At 39.4% G+C, this 21,417-nt stretch overlaps 1 protein-coding gene across 1 annotated transcript; it reads left to right on the top strand.

Annotated features, from left to right (window-relative positions):
• Positions 1-15,044: 15,044 nt before the first annotated feature.
• On the top strand, positions 15,045-20,485 carry LOC145487854 (uncharacterized). Its single transcript, XM_081466644.1, has 7 exons — positions 15,045-15,446; positions 16,107-16,220; positions 16,496-16,663; positions 17,649-17,848; positions 18,951-18,989; positions 19,079-19,285; positions 20,229-20,485. Exons 1-7 carry the CDS (start codon positions 15,254-15,256, stop codon positions 20,370-20,372), a joined length of 1,065 nt encoding a protein of 354 aa, XP_081322770.1. The 5' UTR covers positions 15,045-15,253; the 3' UTR covers positions 20,373-20,485.
• Positions 20,486-21,417: the final 932 nt, after the last annotated feature.

Here is a 21,417-nt window from a genome sequence, read left to right as displayed (position 1 = left end):
AATAAAGCATTGTTTCTGTAGTTCGGCATTTTACGATGAAACGAGAGATAGTCTTCTTAGCTTCTTCCTCATGTGAACGCAATAATGACCATATTTCTAACAGCTTAATGCCGTTACAACAGCTTTTGAGCCATAGTATTTCTTACTGTTAATTAATTAAACTGTTTTTTCACATTCTGATGTTCATGTTGAAAAAACGTAACTGAAAAATAAAATAAATAATAATAACTTTATTTAAGTGTCAGGGTAGGTATTTAGCTTACAGAAGCTAATTGGGGACACTACTACGTTACAATGTATTGAGATTTAAAATGTACAGTTAAGAATACGAATTAAAATTAATTGGGTACACTAGGAATAAGTAAGAATAAATAATTATAAATAATATAAAAACTGTTTCTAAAATTACAAATACAGTATAATACAAGAGAGAAATAAAAATTGATATTTAAGTGAGTAGTTCAAGAATTAAGAAGGGCATATAAGGCAGTTTGAGCACGCATCCTCGATTAGAGCACTGAGGTCTTTGAACATAACTCCAGGTACAATATGAGGCGATCTGATTTCTCCTCTTCTAGGCATAACTCTGTAACGTACGGTAGGCACTCACTGCGATATTGGGGAAAACTGTCTAGGATGACAGATCAGCCAAAACACTTAAAAGGCGCATTCGTGGCAAAGATCTAACTGATTTAATAGAAGCCGGCTGCAAGGGTTGTATCCTCTGCTCAACATGATACGCTTAAATCTTATCAGCGAAGATTTTTTACAATAGATCAGCTATCGATACATTACCTATAACGTTTAGCTTTATCTTTAAAACATTTTAGATTGCATTTTGTATTAATCATATTTTAGTGCAGATATTTTAGTCTACTCAGTTATATATTTTGTATTAGTCGGTTCCCTTATTAGATCTTACTACTATGGGTTTCACCCAGGCTACATGGTTTGACACGCGTGCTCTTTTGAGTAAGTAAATTAGTGTTCCGGGCACTAAATTGGATCATTACAGTAGTAATGCAAACATTCTTTTTACTACTTTTACGAGTGTTTTTAAATCTTAAAAGGATTTGCAGAACTGTTCTTGTGAGAAGCCGTCTGTTATCCGCCAACCGTAAGCGCACACTTCTGCGTGCTAATGATCAGCTGCAGTGATTCCTCAGAATGATAAAAGTGTTGACAAGCCTGCACGACTCCTGCCGTTCGCGGATGAATAAGTCAGTAAAGCCTTCATAGTTTAGCTTTAACTAGGATGTCTTTTAGGGACTTTCCCTTGCGATACGAGATGATGGGGGCTCCTTAAAGATTTCTCTCAGTAGCGGGTGATTATCTATAAGGTGCCATTTCCCCAGAAGTGTGTCTTTTAGGTTAGGCAACGCCGGGTGGTATTGCGTAACAAAGGCCAATATTTTCTTTTGTGCGGTTTTGTCTTTCTGTGCTAGCGACATTTTTCTATCAGAGAATTTAATCTCTGAAAGGTGTTTTTCTACAATTCTAGCTGGGTAACCTCTATTCTGCAGGCGTGTTTTGAAATTACTCATGTTTTCCTCAAAATTTAGTTGAGAGGAATTTGTTCTCAGAAGTCTCAACGCTTCTCCTTTGATAAAGCCTTTCATGACGCCTGGTGGGTGACACGAATAGAAATTCGTGTATTGAAAGGTCTCTGTAGGTTTGAAATGAGTTCGCACGTCAAGAATAGATTCCTTATTGAATCTGTAACCTTTGTACACTTTCGTGTCCAAGAATGTAGTTTCAGTTTCTGAGATTTCAGCCGTGAATTTGATCGTTGGGTGAAAACTGTTTGCCTTTAGAAGGAAGTCTTCTATTTTGTCCCTACTTGTGTTCCACATAGATATGACGTCATCGATGTATCTTTTCCAAAAATGGGTTTTGTGTAACTTTGTCTGAGTATTTCTTTTTCTATTTGGCCATAAATATGTTAGCAAAAGCTACGGCCATTTTCGTTCCATGGCTGTTCCATGAGTTTGGAGGTAATCTTTCCACTGAATTGGAACGAGTTTTCTTGTAGAATCAGATTTAGCATTTCTCTTAAATACCTGCTAGGAATTGGAGGGTTCTCCTGGTAAAATTCTTCATATGCTTCGCATACAGTGGTAATACCCTCCTCCTGTGGTATGTTCGTGTAGAGACTGGTGACGTCCATAGAGACAAGAATGGTGTTTTTAGGCAGTTAAGTCTTCTCGATGAAGTTAAGAAAGTCTGTTGTATCTTTAAGATACGAGGCTTGCTTTTGTGCTGTTGGCTGAATAAGGTGGTCAACAAAAGCTGAGATCCTTTCTGTAGGGCCGTCACACCCTGATATAATTGGTCTACCAACAGGTGTCGGTTTGTAAATATTTGTAAGTGTGTAAAACACTGGTATTCGCGGAGGGTCGCGCGTAAGGGAGAGCCGTTTAGCCGTCATTTCGTCTATGGAGGGTCCCCAATAGGTTTGGCGGGATGCGGGATTTGGCTTTTTTTCGCCGTGATATTTGGGAGTTGAGCTGAAAACAGGGGCGGGAAGCGGGAATTACAATTACGAGCGGGAGCGGGATTTCGTGTTTTTATAGGGTTGTGATGCGGGATTCGTAAGGGGAACAGAGCGGGATACGGGATTTCAATTCTTACATGACCTCATAAATTGTTATTGACCAACACAAAAACCACAAGCTGGCAGAAACGTACGTATAGCTGTGCCAGGTTTCAAGTAATGAATAGCAACAGCTCTGCACCCTGTCAGGTTCTGTCAAACATATCCATTATCGCTTGACTACATTAGTACCATGAGACTGTATGAGGTCTTTGAGTCCTATTTGTACTGATTGCGATCATTTGTGTTGACCTCTGACATCAATGACATCTGTCCATTTCCGACATTTTCGACGCTTGTGTCTGTAATCTTGGCCCCCCGATCCTTTCTAGTTTTTCTAGTTTTTCGACCTTTTCCAGAGCGCTTGGTTTGTTTTGGCCAGGATGACCACACCGGATGGCGGTGATAGTGGTTTACCGTACGAAGTATGAGAATTACGAATTGTGTCGCCATATTTTACGAAAAGGATGTGCGAGCAGGAATGCCTTGTTTTGGAAAGAAATGTTCTGAGCCCAGATCTCAAGGAAAGTGAAGACGCTGAAAGCTTTGAAAGAAACTGTCAAGTGTATTTACGGGCCATCTCTTAAATATCGGAATGAACAACCTTTTCCTTTCTCTGATACGTGGACAAAAGAAAACAAAACAGTAAACCGTTTACTGAAAGAAACTGCTACCCATTGAATTCTTTTGTAATCTTTTCTACGATTTTCATTTTTAAGAAGTTTGTGTTAATAAGTAAATTAATTATTAATTTAAAAAATTATTAATTAACGCAGAAACGTCGTTAAAAAGTGGGCGGGATTGGGATTTCCAGACAAAAAAGGGCGGGATGGCGGGATGAACAGGAAAAAATGGGCGGGAAAGCGGGAATTGAGAACCCTATTGTGGACCCTCTCTATGTGGCCTTCTTGTAGTAGTGATCGAATCAATCGATGAACTTTTTTGGCCGTGGTGTCAACCATAGGTTTGTCTAGGGGTCGGTAGTTATGTATATCATCAAGTTGGACTTGACCCTCGTTAAGTTTATCTGTTCTGTTCATTACGACGGTTGTGGTACCCTTATCGGCTTTCTTTAGTACAATGTTCTTGTCACGCGATAGTTCTTTGAGAGCATTTCGCTCTCCCTGTGGCAGGTTGTCTTTCGGCCTGTTCAATGTGATATTAGCAAGGTCAAATTTGACTTCTTCTAGAAAGGTTTCTAGAGCAACTGAGGGCTGGACTGGTGGGTCCCAGTCTGACTTGACGTGGAAAGGATGAGGTTCTTTGTCGTGACCGTGAAATATGTACTTAAGGCGCATTCTTCTGGCAAAATGACTGAAGTCATTGAGTAGCTGGCGCCTGATAGTGTTTTCTCTTGTCACGGGAGCAGAAATGAATTTCAAACCAAGGGATAGCAGGGTAATTTGCTCGTCTGTCAGCCGAGTATTTGGCAGGTTTTTGATATGTTGCTTGCGTGACTCAATGTTGTTTTGAAAGCGTTTTTTCTCTTTGATTTTTTCCGCTCTAATCTTTTGCGGCTTTTAGCCGCTTTGTTATCTGTATTGTTTCTTTTCCCTTCCTCCCTTATTTCTAGCGGAAACCATGCGGACCTATGACCTATAAAAAATTTGCCATAGCACGATTTAACGGCTCAACTCTACTTTAAATTCCTCCTTATTCACTCGTGTTCATGAAGGGCACTTCATGTTGTGTAAGTTACACAACATGAAGTGCCCTTCATGAACACGAGTGAAGCGACAAGAAAGGTCGAGCGACCGAACAGAGAACGGCAAATGTACAAATGTTACGAATCGTGGAAGTCGTGTAGGCTAGTCAACCCCATTTTACATTGATACGATTATTATGGACGTGCCCCGTTCTACATCGTGCAAGACATACCAGCACTCAACTAACGTCAAGGAGCAAAAAGCAAAAATACGCACTCGACATATAGAGTCAACCCCGTTTTAAAGAAGGGATTTGCAAAAGAACAGGTGCGTTTATATCAAAATAGCTCCACATTGCAGATCAGCCATCGAGTGCCCAGAAATCTAGAAAAAATGCCGTCAAAGAAACACAAAATAACGAGGTCGAGCTTCAAAAAAGTAAGGATCGAAAAGTACATTACGCCATTGGCTAGCTGTTATAGCCAATAGAAACCAGGCATGTTCTATCCGTCACAAGCTACTAACTATGGGTACACACCACGAGAAGTTTGTGCCAAGCCGCAGAATGTCTTGCATTCTCACAGAGGTACGAGTTGCGCTAGCAACTTCAGACGTATAGAGTATTTTAGAAATACCGGCAACTGATGAGATCCACATGGAGGATCGAAACCATGGTCTTGCCTGAACTAAGCCGAACAATGGGATATAAAACACGCAAAACAGTCAAGAGGACTTGCGCGTAAACAGCTACATTTAAATCATGTGGTGCCAGAACAACCAAAGGAGGAATAAACCTATACATCGAGCAAGAGAAACATAAGCTCGATCAGATAGCTGCAAGAAACATAAGAATGTCACTAGACAAACGTATAGCTTTCTCAAAGTACAGCTACGGCGTCTCCGAAGGAAATCGTACAAGAACAAATATGATATCCGTGATAAGGATCTACCTACTGTGCTTGCAAACAGTTCTAATCACAGCCGGGCCCGGCGTCACAATATAGAATGCAAGTAAGCAACATGTTCACGGTAAATTTCATATCATGTTTTGTCCCTCAAAAGCAAATTCATGGAGACTTAAAAGCATATCTTGCAATAGAAATGAGCCTAAACAATGCATAAACACATGGCAAATTACAGAGGTGTCAAACTCAACGAGTCGACGTGCAGATAACAGCGGAAACCATGCAGACCTATGAACTGTAAAAAATTTGCCATAGCACGATTTAACGGCTCAACTCTACTTAAAATTCCTCCTTATTACACAACATCGTGTCGAGTGACCGAACAGAGAACGGCAAATGTACAAATGTCACGAACCGTAGAAGTCGTGTAGGCTAGTCAACCCCATTTTACATTGTAATTCACTCTTGACCAACCAATGATTGCAATAACATAACCAACCCCAGAGCTACCCCCCCTCTTACTCAGGAACGTTACAATGACTTGTTTATACATGTAACTGATCGTTTCACAACTATACTTGTAAATTGGAAGAATCACTGTTAAGTAAAATGTTGACTTCCCTTTAGTTTTGTATTTTCCCGCTGCTAATCTTAAACTCCATTTCTGAAGGCATACAGGTTTAATTCCTGGATATTCAGTAACACACTTTAAGATAACATCAGCGCCAATATCTTCAAGAGCAAGATCACTCTTCTTTGAGTCTTGACAACCATAACATTCGTTGATGTTTTGAAGGGAAGCGACGCTACAATTTCTACACTTGCACGTAAAGAACACAAACACCGTCATGGGATAATCATTTTGATCTACATTGAACGCATGAAGTTAAAATAATTTGAGAAAGTGAACGGACTTGACTGTTATTACGAAAGTATATTAGTTCGAGATAGAAGAAGGCGCGAAGATAGTAAAGACGCGCCACGCGTTACAGTCTTACTAGTATCACTCTTCGACTTCTACATATCATTGCCTTCGAGTCTGTCCATCAGAGCTCGTTCGAGTTCTTTGTCAGCATCCACCTCCTGGTATTTGGCTGTCCATTCTCCATTGGCCAGAGAGTAGTCGGCATACAGATCAGCTCGGTCGTCACCGTTTGACTATTCAGTTTGCGATGTTGATAAGCGTGAGCGGTCATTCTCTTCAGCGATATAATAAATTTCAGAGTTTCCTGAGTCAATGCTCATTTCAGAATCAGACGAACTAGAAGACATTGTTAGTAAAAACAGAAATCGGTCGACTGCGGAGTCCCAGCGAAAGAACTTGTAGTGTAAAAAGGCTTCTACACTCGGACAAAGTAAAAGACCTGACTGGGACAGCCGAAGCATTCGTTCTGGATTTGACGTCACAGCTTTAACTCTCCCCAGATTCCCCATGCGCAGTCGCGAACCATTCGAAACTCGGTTTCGAAGGGGCACAGAAATTCGAGGATTTAGCCAAATCGAAAAATTTTTGTGGCAAACTACTCCACAAAATAAGCTTTATTATTTTAGCGAAAAAAAAGTTTTGGTGTTAGGTGCACTTTAATTAAGGAATACTGTTGAGCAAAAGGGATTTTAAAGCGAACATTGTGATTATAGACAGAGTTATTGGCAAAACCTGTGTTTCTGCCGTGATGACCGTAATGTTATAAATTGGTGGAAAATGTGTGTGTGCTCATAGTTCTTTCAGTTTCTATGTTTAGCCAAACAAACATTTCATGCTTTGCAAGATGTCTAAATTACTTCAGAAACCTAGCTGCTGATCGGGTAAAAAAAATTCTTATGCTCTCTAGGAAATGCATTCTTTTTTATTTATTTCATTTACTAGCATTTGTCAGTTGCAAAAATTAATTAACAATTTAGTAAAGTAGAAAAAAGATAAACAAATGGCGAGGAAACCTAATAAGAACCAACTGGGCTTGCACGCTTAGGTAGGCAGGATGTATAGATTAATAAATAACAGAATATTTAGCAAGTAACGTGTAGGTCACACTGAAAAGCAAATGAAAGAAAGCCTTGACTTCTCTCATTCAAAATGCTCTCTTTAGCAAACGATTTAGCTGGTAACTAAAGTGTCCATAAGTGACTTTTTAATTTAAAATAAATTAATCAATATACTATTTACATTTCAAACTTAGATATTTGTTGCTGATTGTGGGTGGGAAATATTCTTATGCTCTCAAGACCAAACAGAAAATTGAACCATGGCGATAATTTATGGTATGTAGTAAGAGATAAAAGCAGCTCGTTCACCGATGTTAGTTTAAAAGAAGGTCCCCTGCAGGAAGCAAAAGATTGATCCTCTTTGTAAAAGGTAAGCTGTAAACACCGTGAGCATACTGTTAGCAAAAGTACCTTAGTGCCTTCCAAATCAGTGCGCTCCTTGATTTCTGTTAAGGATCGGAGTTAACTGCGTTCCAGTAGTTAAGATTAAACTGTATTGTCCTTATAGCTTACGAGTTTTCTTATGGGCAGTAAGAGATCTTTCCAAATCAATTCCTCTATTATTTATAATGTCTTGTAAGTGTTTTCAGCCATGGTTTATTTTCCATCTTCCAAGGATCTGTTGAATTCTGAGGGAAAGCGAGTCTGTTTTCCTATAATGGAGTCGGAAACTTGGCCTGGAGCGGAAGGTCTATTTCCCTGAGTATAAAAGAAAAAACAACGTATTGTTACTTCTCGAAAAGCGCAAACCCCTTCATGGATCTAACGCTTAATGTAATATTTAACCGAAAGTTCTCAAGTTAGCCCGAGTTTCAAGTCCCTTCCAATATCTTCTTATCTTTCTTTATTATATCTTATGTGGATATGACCGCTATCTCCCTTGTGTTTTGTTATTTCATATTGTGACACCCACTTCTCGAGGTTATGATAGGACGTAAAAGGGGAAGTCGTAAAGTTCTATAAAAAAAATGACGCGCTTTTAAAATCTCTTGAAATAGTTTCGCACAAGTAACGAACAACGAACATATTGACACGGTTTGGTGTTTTTCTTTCTGATTGGCTAAAGCCTTGATAGTGAAAGCTCAGCAAATCATTTTCTGTATCCTAACAGGGTTTGTAGGCATTGAGCCCTTTACAAAATTGTATGCCCCGACCACACTAATCCAGTTATCCGTTTTCGTATCAACAAAAACGAAGCAAACTATTTTCGCCCACACGAGCGATTTCGTTTTTCGTTTTTTTTTTTTCACCTGTCCACAATAATGCGTTTTCATTCGAAAACGCCTACCATGAGAGTTCGGTACGTTCTCGCCTATCGTCTACATTAAAACACCCGAACATGATGATGGAAGCCGCAATATATGACGCTTTTTTCGGTACCGTTTTCAAATGCCTCCGTTGTCACCTATCCACGCTAGAACCGAGCGTTTCAAAACGATGTATTTTCAAAAGGCTCCACTTTTGAAACTGTTTTCGAAAGTTACCGTTTTCATCAGCGTTTACTGTCTTTAAGTGTGGACGATAGGCGAAAACACATCAAAAAGTATATGTTTCCATAGCTTGATCTTCATGATTATCTTTGACAGCGCCGGTGCTTTGTTGCTGAGAATCTAATACTTGAATCTTTAGAGTGTACCATAGAATGTTTCGGGTACCGGCCGGTTCTCGTTATTTAATGACAAATGAATTAAATAATGCTAGGAAATTGTGTTGTTGTGCTGTTGAAGTTAAATTTCAGCGTACTAAAATGCGTTAATTTCAGCCTCACTAGTTTGCGAAGATGATTTCATTATTTTGCATTTCCACATTGGTCGTTTGGAGCGTAAATCTGGCTTCTAGTAGGTATATATCTCCTTTCATTTTGTTTTCACAATGTTTCTGTCTACTGCATCTGCAATAAACTGCAGCTGACATGGGTTTTACTAAAAGTTTAAATAAAGAATAAAGTAAAACCGGCTCCGTATTACATGTAATGTTATTTCATCAAAGAAATTAAGACTGACTAAGAAGGTTTAATTCTTAATTTGCCTCATGTCGGTCCGGCATAAATTCTAATGTCTATCTTGTTGTTTCCCCCTTTTCCTAGCTATTACTCTGTAGTTCTTGTTGTCCTATCTATTTCTCCTTTTTGACTTCAACAGTGACCAGTGTCCACCTGACAAAAAGACAAATGACGCACAAGGCCGCTGTTGTGTTTTTCCGTTCACCTATGGAGGGAAGACTTTTGACTCTTGCACTACCTACGCTTGGGGTAACACACTGTGGTGTTCATTTGATACTGATTTCCGCGGACAGTGGGCTGATTGCGGTAAGAATGGTGCTTACTTGACGAGCTCCAATAACCAATTGCTGCCTGAGTCTCAGGGTTATTAAAAGGGAAAAGGCTTAATTTGTTTACGGGATTATACCATAAGGCCTTACCTTGTAGCTGTTAATAACCTTCCCTGCGTAGCTTGCCGGTTTAAGCAATTTTTTAAACAATTTGAGCGCGAGCGCACAAAGCGGCGAGGCCGCGAGGAAACGCCTGCCCGGATTACCACCATTTTTTATTGCCGCCCCCTATTACATATTTTGACAACCCGATGACAGGTTTTGTGATCAGAGCATAGATCGTACTAAGAAACTTGGCAGGGAAAAGTCACTGTGATACTGTATAGTCTATCAAAACAAAACTATCCGATGCGATGTTTGCTCGATGGCGGCGAAGGCAAAGCCAGTCAAGGGAGGAATCGAGAGAAGTGTAAACGATAATTGTAGACTTTGTTGTTGTCCGCTCAAGATCAATTCGGAGAATTTAAATATTTCCATGCAAAACCTTTTCAAGGTCTCTAAGCGTGAAAGATTTCAAAATGGCGCTTTGTCAGAAATCTGAAATTGGTCTAGAAATGAAAAGATCAGCCAAATCAACTGATCGTGTGTGTCATGCCTGTGCACCAAGAGATTATCAAGGTAAGAGAGTGAATCCTCCATATAGGTCCTCTAACTAAGGTAACCCCTCTTAAGTTATTTTTAGACATTGTACCCAGTTCTTCCGCGGATATTACTCGCGCGTTGCGTGGATGCTTTCGTGGAGGATCTGTTTATGTCTCGTCTCGTTTCGTTTCGTTTCAAAGCAAAGGAAAATCTCCAACGCTGTGGGGATGTCTTCTTTGATATTTTGATTACAAGCAAAGGAGCTTCGGCTCTCGGTATGTTTTAATACATTTCGAAACTTAATATAAATAGGAGTTTAAATAGGAGACGGCACAGACAATAACAAACAATAACAACTGAATGAACCGCAGAGAAATGAGTAGACAAACGAGTGCAAAGCAAACGAACGTCCAAACACAAGCTAGGCAACCGAACAAACAGATGGTCGAAAGTGCAGGAAGACGCTTGATGCCCAAGTAGCAAAAGCAGTTTTAGCAGCGACGGCAACAACGCCAAAGGCAACATCGATTAAAAAACTACTTAATGTTCAACCTACGAATCTCGCGAGAATTTAGATTCATTCATTTTGCCCGTATTAGAAATAATGCTCAAAAGCCTCTAAAAGTGTCAAATTTTCTTTGCTAGTCTAAACGTTTCGGGCTTGTCTATACTGTCAAAATATCCCAAACGGAATATATAAGACAGCGTCAAAATTCGAAAAAGAAATTTTAAAAATAGGCTCTTTGCCGCTGGGGTCACGTGACCAAATTTTTCCTAAAAAAAATTATATTACGGGCTATAACTTTAAGAATGCCAGAAATGGAAAGAGCGCATCGAAAATACTTAAATGGCCAAGTTTGAGGCCCCTAGAATTAAGGAGTAAGTTTATACGACAGTTTGAATTTTCCGAAAATTTAGAGGATTTGTATGCAAAATGTTGCTGGAGAGCAAGGTCTTGCTCTCCAGCAACTTTTTCTACACAAATCTTCTTATTCTTTTAAAAATTCGGACCGTCATAAAATCTCCTTCTTTAATGATGGGGGCCTCAAACTTGGCCATTTTGATATTTTCGACATGTTTTTCCCATTCCTGGCATTCGTTAAGCTACAGCCATAATTTTATGAAAAATAGGTCACGTGATGGCTTAGCTGCAAAGGGCCTATTGGCCGTTGTATAGTTCACGTTCTCTCGAAATATGCAGCATGTGGCTATTCCACGTTGTTGTTTTGTGACTTTTTGTAAACAACGGCAAAGAAATGAACAAAGAACTATAACGCACGCTTACCCAGCCATTGTACCCGTTGCCGTTAAAGTTGGCTTAATTTAACTCCCTAAAACCGAATAAACAGCCAAATAATGAACAGCAAAACGAGCACAAAACAAACGAAAGCCCGGCCGAACAAAAAGACGGCTGAGAGTGCAGAAAACATCTCTGCTATGAAAGGAAATCAAATCATATAAAATGACGTTCCCGCCATTTCGTCTCAGGTAGTTTCGAGAAAGTCGCCTCGGCCGTCCACACATCGCGTGAGTAAGAACCTCGGAAGAACTGGGCACCATGTCTTAAAATAACTTAAGAGGGATTACCTTAGTTGGAGGACCTACATTTGGGATTTACTCTCTTACCTTGATAATCTCTTGCTGTGCACGTAAAATAAGAAACGCTTTTGAACTTCATAATTTCATCTACTCGAGCCTGCAGAAAGTGAAGCAAGCCACGATCGAAGTCCTCAAACAAGAACAGGACACAAAACATCAGACGACAATTCCATTGCTGTGAAAAAAGGTAAAGTCTGCATGCGAGCCAAGTGGCCCATCAGGCCGGAGCTTATCCCGGTTTCTGTAGCATGAAGCGACTAGGAGTATTTCTACTCCCCCCTGGATGGGATGCTAGTCCATCGCAGGGTTACCCCCAGCATTAAGTTCGCCGGTACCCATTTATACACCTGGGCGGAGAGAGGCACTGTGAGAGTAAAGTGTCTTGCCCAAGAACACAACACAATGTCCCCGGCCAGGGCTCGAACCCGGACCGCTCGATCCGGAGACGAGCGCACTAACCATGAGGCCACCGCGCCTCCCCTGTGCTGTGAAGTTCAGCAATATTTCTGAAATTTGGTCGTCGATGATGCTCTTTAACAGCGAAATAACTACGATACTGGTTCTCGTACACGGCAATTCTTGTCTGGTGAGCGCAAACAGTGTAACAGGATTAAACTTATGCTTGTGCCAAATAAAAAGCCTTTTGGGAAATTGGCCATCACATCTCTCCCATGAGGCGAATTGTTTACGGCTGTTTCTTGCTCGTGTTTGGCAGTTAACAATTTCCCGATATTCGCGAAGAATATTCAGGCGCGATAACGCTTTCGACAACGCTTTCTCAATTATTTTCTGTTTACACGCCAAAGATCAGTGTTGTTCCTTGGAGCTGTCCCTCGGAAGATAAGCGAAAATTTTGATTGCTGGTCATCCGTGTAGGCGGCTTCTCAGTTGTCTCTCTCCTAGGTTCCTCGCGGTGTTGGCGCTCGTTATCCCGGCTTCGCCGCTTTCTTAGCTACGTAGGCTATTAATTACCATAATGCCTTCAAGTGTTCTTTTGACCGCCCCGCTCCAGAGGTGAAGTACTTGGCAGGGTTTAAGGGTGACAAAGGCGGGGAGACAAAGAGGTCAAAGAGAAATGAAGCCATTAACAGCAGTTTAACAACGATACTCCATGTCTAGAACAAACATTATGTATGATGCTTAAGCCTACAAAGGCCTTAAAAAAATTACAGTTTTGAGTTAAAGTCAAGCATTAAATCTGTAGTATCACAGACTTCATGTTGGATACTTCTCGTTCCTTGTTAAAAGATAGCAATGACTCAATCCATAGACTTCCTTGAGGAAACACGCAGTGTTCAACTTAATTTTCTATCATTATTCCTCCATAACTATTAAATTTTACCCTACCCTACCCACTACACTCTGTTAAAAACACCCCAACAGTTTTAGGACTATTCAAACAGCAGTACTTTGACGGATGAATACTATTACTGACTGTTGATCAAGTGATACTACAATAATGGTATCACATAAATGCCCAAATTACTGGAAAACAATTTGGGGTCATCCTATTTATATAACAGATCACCAAAGCAACAACTTCTTTAAAACACCCTTAGTTTTAACTTTAAGGGCTTATAACTCCACAACAAACTCACTAACTCCTCTGTTTATTTAGTGATTTGCAATAAACATGATAAGATGCAACTTTTTGCAAAGTTTAAAAAGATTCTGTCGAGAGGGTTCATAGCCACCTTGAATGTTCTCTCATATCAAGCAACAGAAGAAACTTATTTTTTAATTCTTACGTCGTTTTTGTAAATGCTTCCACTCTTTATCTGAAAGCAAATTCGTGCAGCAACATGCCATGCAAGAATGGAGGAACTTGCACAATAACAGGAGATGACACTTACTCGTGCAAGCGTCTTGACGGGTTTTGCGAGAATTCAGTAAAAATATGTTTAGACAAGAAACCTGGAATGATTGTTTCGGAAAATTTTCGCTTGTATAAGCACGAATTCAATGTCGATCGGTTACTCAACTAAATTTTATCGGTAGCATTAACTTAAAACGTTCTTTTTCCATTTGACAGTGAATCCCTGTACCAGCCTGCCATGTAAGAATGGAGGAACTTGCACAGTAACGGGAGATGACACATACTCATGCAAGTGTCCTGATGGGTTTCAAGGAGACAACTGCGAGATCAGTGAGCTTACAGTGTAGATGTTTTTATGTAATGAATGTTTTGATAGAAAATATTAATTACTGATAGAATGCGTCTAACTCATTTCAAGAATTCTAATCCAAGATAGAGAAGGGAGGCAAGAGAAGAAAATAAAGAATCCGCCAGCATTTGTAGTGACCATTATTTCTAGCTAATTTAAGTTTTGGAATAAAAATGCAATTGGCGCCACGTAAAGTAATTACATCTAAATACTATTGTCAATTATAAATTAATGATCCAATTTTACCACTCGACAGAAATTCCATGTCCACCTGGTAAAAAGACAAATGACGCGCAAGGTCGCTGTTGTGTTTTTCCGTTCACCTATGGAGGGAAGACTTTTGACTCTTGCACTACCTACGCTCATGGTAACACGCTGTGGTGTTCATTTGATACTGATTTCCGTGGACAGTGGGATGATTGTGGTAAGAATAGTACTCGTGTACTTGAAGAGCTCCAATAACAAACTGCTGCCTGAGTCTCAGAGATATTAAAAGTGAAAAAGGCTTAATTTGTTTACACGGTTAAGCCATAAGGCCTTGCTTTGTAGCTATTTTACCATGATGCTTTTTCCCGCTCCAGAGGTGAAGTACTTGACTGGATCTAAAAGTAACGGAGGCTTGGAGAGAAAGGGGAATGAAGCCCTTATTTAGCAGCAGTTTAAAAGCGATGCTCCATGTCTAAAACAAACATTATGCACGGCACATGTCAGTAAAATATAGCTTTTGCTTTTACTTTTACTTTTACTAAAGCCTGCAGAGACCTCACAAAGCTTACAATTTTCAGCCAAAGTCAAGTATTAAGGCTGTAGTATAAGCACAGACTTCATGATGGACACTTCCCGTTCCTCGTAAAAAGAAAACAATGGCTCAATCCATGGACTCCCGTGAGGGATAAAACGCACAGTTCAACTTGTTTTTCGTCATTACGGGAAATAACTATTACTTTACATTTTTTTAATATTCTTCATCGTTAATCGACTTTACCCCATGTATAACAGGCTACTTATCAACAGTACAACCTGTTAAAGACACCCTTAGATTTCAAGCTGTTTTTGTAAACGTTCTCTTTCGTTTTGTCTAAAAGTGAATCCTTGTACCAGCCTGCCGTGCAAGAATGGAGGAACTTGCACAGTAACGGGAGATGACACATACTCATGCAAGTGTCCTGATGGGTTTCAAGGAGACAACTGCGAGATCAGTGAGCTTACAGTGTAGATGTTTTTATGTAATGAATGTTTTGATAGAAAATATTAATTACTGATAGAATGCGTCTAACTCATTTCAAGAATTCTAATCCAAGATAGAGAAGGGAAGCAGGAGAAGAAAATAAAGAATCCGCCAGCATTCGTAGTGACGACTATTTCTAGCTAATTTAAGTTTTGGAATAAAAATGCAATTGGCGCCACGTAAAGTAATTACATCTAAATACTATTGTCAATTATAAATTAATGATCCAATTTTACCACTCGACAGAAATTCCATGTCCACCTGGTAAAAAGACAAATGACGCGCAAGGTCGCTGTTGTGTTTTTCCGTTCACCTATGGAGGGAAGACTTTTGACTCTTGCACTACCTACGCTCATGGTAACACGCTGTGGTGTTCATTTGATACTGATTTCCGTGGACAGTGGGATGATTGTGGTAAGAATAGTACTCGTGTACTTGAAGAGCTCCAATAACAAACTGCTGCCTGAGTCTCAGAGATATTAAAAGTGAAAAAGGCTTAATTTGTTTACACGGTTAAGCCATAAGGCCTTGCTTTGTAGCTATTTTACCATGATGCTTTTTCCCGCTCCAGAGGTGAAGTACTTAGCTGGATCTAAAAGTAACGGAGGCTTGGAGAGAAAGGGGAATGAAGCCCTTATTTAGCAGCAGTTTAAAAGCGATGCTCCATGTCTAAAACAAACATTATGCACGGCACATGTCAGTAAAATATAGCTTTTGCTTTTACTTTTACTTTTACTAAAGCCTGCAGAGACCTCACAAAGCTTACAGTTTTCAGCCAAAGTCAAGTATTAAGGCTGTAGTATAAGCACAGACTTCATGATGGACACTTCCCGTTCCTCGTAGAAAGAAATCAATGGCTCAATCCATGGACTCCCGTGAGGGATAAAACGCACAGTTCAACTTGTTTTTCGTCATTACGGGAAATAACTATTACTCTACATTTTTTTAATATTCTTCATCGTTAATCGACTTTACCCCATGTATAACAGGCTACTTATCAACAGTACAACCTGTTAAAGACACCCTTAGATTTCAAGAGTTTTTGTAAATGTTCTCTTTCGTTTTATCTAAAAGTGAATCCCTGCACCAGCCTGCCGTGCAAGAATGGAGGAACTTGCACAGTAACGGGAGATGACACATACTCATGCAAGTGTCCTGATGGGTTTCAAGGAGACAACTGCGAGATCAGTGAGCTTACAGTGTAGATGTTTTTATGTAATGAATGTTTTGATAGAAAATATTAATTACTGATAGAATGCGTCTTATTCATTTCAAGAATTCTAATCCAAGATAGGGAAGGGAAGCAGGAGAAGAAAATAAAGAATCCGCCAGCATTCGTAGTGACGACTATTTCTAGCTAATTTAAGTTTTGGAATAAAAATGCAATTGGCGCCACGTAAAGTAATTACATCTAAATACTATTGTCAATTATAAATTAATGATCCAATTTTACCACTCGACAGAAATTCCATGTCCACCTGGTAAAAAGACAAATGACGCGCAAGGTCGCTGTTGTGTTTTTCCGTTCACCTATGGAGGGAAGACTTTTGACTCTTGCACTACCTACGCTCATGGTAACACGCTGTGGTGTTCATTTGATACTGATTTCCGTGGACAATGGGATGATTGTGGTAAGAATAGTACTCGTGTACTTGAAGAGCTCCAATAACAAACTGCTGCCTGAGTCTCAGAGATATTAAAAGTGAAAAAGGTTTAATTTGTTTACACGGTTAAGCCATAAGGCCTTGCTTTGTAGCTATTTTACCATGATGCTTTTTCCCGCTCCAGAGGTGAAGTACTTGACTGGATCTAAAAGTAACGGAGGCTTGGAGAGAAAGGGGAATGAAGCCCTTATTTAGCAGCAGTTTAAAAGCGATGCTCCATGTCTAAAACAAACATTATGCACGGCACATGTCAGTAAAATATAGCTTTTGCTTTTACTTTTACTAAAGCCTGCAGAGACCTCACAAAGCTTACAATTTTCAGCCAAAGTTAAGTATTAAGGCTGTAGTATAAGCACAGACTTCATGATGGACACTTCTCGTTCCTTGTAAAAAGATGGCTCAAAACATGAGGAGTAAAACGCATTATTCAACTTGTTTTCCATCATTATGGGAAATAACTATTACTCTACATTTTTTTAATATTCTTCATCGTTAATCGACTTTACGCCATGTATAAAAGGCTACCTAACAACAGTAAAAACCTGTTAAAGACACCCTTAGGTTTTAAGTCGTTTTGTTAATGTTTCCTTTATGAGCATCTTTTGATTCTGTCATCTATCTTAGCCACCACGCCTTAGTCATTTGATTTTCGAGAAATTGATTGTAAATCATATTTAGATAAGTAGGCAAAATCCCCACTCGTTCACTTTGGTAAGACCACATCAAGAGTTCGAAAAACTGGCTCCATGAGAATCTCATGAAAACATAATGTCACCTCCAGTGTGGAAAATTGCCCATAATCAATGAGGTTTGTGGGAATGAGGGAAGGAAGAATAGATAACATAGAAAATCCAAGATTGGAAATGCGTTTGTACAGTTGAAAGGGCAATTACTATAACGTTTCGAAAATGTTATTGACATCAGTATTTCCCCTTTCTTTACAATGCTCTAGTTGATGAATGTGCGTCTTCTCCCTGCAAGAACGGAGCCAGTTGTAAAACGACTGGGGATGGTTACACCTGTCAGCCGTGTCCTGCAGGATGGAAAGGAGAAAATTGTGACGAAGGTGTGATATACGTGAAATTTGCAAGAAAGTTAAACCTATCATTCCTTGTCTTCAACTCTTGGTTGACCATAGCTTGCCGGCTATGTGTATGATGGTGTTGATGTTCAATTGGGAGAGTATTGATTTGCCATCTTGTGTGCTTAAATCATTATTTCTCGATATTAATGAATGTGAATCGAGTCCTTGTAAAAATAGGGGAACATGCGATAAGCAACCAGGAGGATATTCATGTCACTGTGAGAATGGTACAGGACAGGACTGTGATCATAGGGTTAACTGAAACATCACAAAAACGGTTTCAAACTGTAGAGGAACTCAAAAGGAACACACAAAAACACGAAAAAAAAGGTGAGTAGGCAAAATTAGACACGACTAAAACGGATGGCATTCGGGTAAACTTGTATCGGCTCATCGACCGGCTTTTCTCAAGCTTATCTAAATTTGTATAAAAGTGTTATTTCTCAAGGCCGGAAATCATCCTCGTTTGTTTTGTTTGTTAAAGACGGTTGTCTTTCAATTTGAAGTTTAAAGCGTGTAATTAACGAGAATTTACAGAATCGCCTAAGATACCGTGACCTCGCTCTTTAAATACATTCACTCAGAATATAATACCGAAATACGACACTCATTCCTACGGAAGGGTGAGGGGTTCAGTTGTTATCACTAAGCGACAGGTTTAATACCACATTGAAATTAATCTGTATAAGTCCTCCTATTACTGCTCAAAAAAATGTTTCCTTTTTGTGTCGTGAACTGAACAGTTTGCGTAATAAAAATATCAAAAGGTAGCTTAACTCATAAGAAAAGCAAACAAGAACGTCTTCAAAATTTCTAAAGAAAAGTGTTTTTCTCAGAGGTCAACCAATATGCCAGCGGTCCTTATGCCAATGGAAGAATTTGCCATGAAGAAGTTGGACGGTACACTTGTGAATGTGCTACTGGTAACGAGGGAACAAACTGCGAAACTCGTAACTAAAAAGAGGAGGGTGACCACATTGTGCTCAATTGACTCAAATATTTCTTAACATGATTTTCTTTTAAATACATCTGGGTGTGGCAACCTCATTCTCACCTATAGCGCCCTAAAGAAGAAGGTGTATCAAAATGTCAACGAAAAAAAGTTGGAGGAAGAGGGCCATGAAGTTTCCTTGTTGCTAATGCTATGCTAACAATCATTTGTTTTCTCAGGCACTGATGAATGCAAGGATAATCCTTATCAGAATGGCGGTACATTTATCAATTCCCGCCCTGGTAGTTATACATGTTATTGCGTTGGAGGATACGCAGGGGATAGATGTCATAGCATTTAAAGCTAGTTAACATTTGCTCCGTGGTTTCATTTTCCTGTAGTGACCTGGAAACCCGAGGGATGTTACAAGGAAGAAAAACAGTTAAAGTTTAAGATTCTTCCAAAGAAATTTGCTAGCGCGTATGGCTTGGAAATTCAAAACCCGATTGAGAAGGTTTATAACAAGTGCAAAGCTAAAGCGGAGTTAAATGGCTACGGGATTTTTGCCATCCGAGTAAGGATGAATTAATTTGTTCTTGTTCTTTATTTCTTGTGTTAGGTACAGTGGTACAATGGGACTCAAGTGAGAGTTCCAACTATCACCTCATAGAAATCTCAAGCGAATCAGAGTCTAATGTTTTCGTAGAAATCTTTTAAATGGTCTTTAAATAATAATTTCCGGTTATTTCTCAGCTTATTAGTAGTATGTAAGTAGTATTATACCTCACGCATTGCGCAAGTATTGAATTGTGATTTGAAACTTGCAGCTCTGTAGGCCCACTCATCGGTTCATTTAGCAATTTTGAGTTTTTAAAGTCGTGTAACGCTGAATTTCCTTCTTTTAGCTTTCAGAAGAATTTAAGTGTCGAGTGATATTTCTAAGTTTTTCCCACTTCATGACAACATGGTAACAAACGTCCACTGTACTGCTGATAGTTTACGATAGCTCGGACAATTAGATTGCAGCATTTCAGTTGGTGTACAAATGGAATTTTACCGATAACAATTTAGATGATGAATTCATTTTTCCGCTGAATTCTACTCTCACAACTTTTCTCTCTCCATGCAAATATCTCGAAGACTTAGTAATTTTCCCAGGATCATCCTCTTAGAAATGCCTTGTATGTAAAGTTTCGCTGAACCAAGTATCAAAGGGTTTAAAACCAACTGTGCAAAAAGTAGATTCCAAAATAGTCTCAGAAATCTTTATTTCATCGGGAGGAGTTTAGAATGAGGTATATATATTTCCTAAATTTTACATTCTTAGATTTACTATAACAACTTCGTTACATCGTCATGCTACTGTTGATTATATTATTATAAAATTTTAGGAATAAGCATCTCAGGGCATCGTCTAAGTAATAGTACTTTTTTTTACAGAACCTGTTTCACTTCGTTCATGCTGATTATAACTTAACTAGATTATTTCTCAGGCTAACCGAGTTTTGTTTATGAAGGGTGGGAACAGATGCGTCACATCCAAAGATGGAAAGCTTGTTGACTTCAAAAGGTATGGCGCTTCATCGAGCTGCAGTACTGATGATCAGGGTCGTGGTGTTGGGAATAAACGAGGTCGCTCGAACTTTGTTTACACCAGGTAGGTTAAGAATAGTGAGGATTACATGAGCATTCGAGATGCTCAGGATCAGAAAATTTAATGACTTTATTTTCAAATTTGCTTACTTCTGCCCAATTCTATTTAACAATTAGATTATGAGCTCGAGATTTCTATGAGGTGATAGTTGATGAACTATCAGCTCATAGAAATCGAGAACGAATAACCTTATTGTTTTAGTAGAATTCTAACTTTTAGTCTTCTCAGTTTTCTTTTAGTCTTCTCTTAACTTATTTTAGTCACTCTCAGGAATATATTTATCCATTGGCATCAAAATGTTCTTTCAAATATTAAGTTTAAACGAAAAAAGGGTCGCCATTTCGAAGAAGACCTCCGGCCACTGCACTCTAATGGCTGATGATATACGAGTAACTCAGCCAATCAGATTGCAGCATTTGCATTAGTCTACCAGTGGAATTCTAATGATGCTAATTATTAATTTTTTATGTGCTATAGTGTTCAGCGCCATGCTCATGCCTCGGTATATTACTCGCCAGAAAGTTGTTTATACGGTATCGGGTAGCCAAGAGGACCCTCCTCCTGAATTATCTTGGCCGAGCCAACCGTTTTCACTACTTTTTTGGAAAAATTTAACCAACCATTTACATCAGGATCGCGAACCCGTTTTGGGGAGCGAGACAACCGTATGGTAACCCTGGTAGGTGGGACACCTTTTTCTCATATGACTGAGCACTTCAGCTAGCTTAACCGTGACAACTCGGCACTCGAATGTCACGCGATGTACAGATTTTAGGTTTGAAGGCAAAAATGTATATTACATGTGTAAAAATTTATTCCATGTAGCCCCATAATCCTCGATTGATCCAAGAAAACTCCAGAGGGATAACTGAGAATTGAATATTTGAAACGGGCTATGAAAAATCACGCAAGGTCAACTTGGTCAACAGGGACAACGTTTTATCATATGAGCGCTTGATAAAGTTGCCTCGGTGGGAGAGTTGTCTCGCGTATCCAAGACCATATAAATAGGGCCTGACATAAACGGGCGATGTCATAATCAAGGTAAAAAT

This window comes from Orbicella franksi, chromosome 5 (assembly GCF_964199315.1).
Source record: "Orbicella franksi chromosome 5, jaOrbFran1.1, whole genome shotgun sequence".
Taxonomy (NCBI): Eukaryota; Metazoa; Cnidaria; class Anthozoa; order Scleractinia; family Merulinidae; genus Orbicella; species Orbicella franksi.
This window is presented reverse-complemented; position numbering and strand designations above follow the sequence as displayed.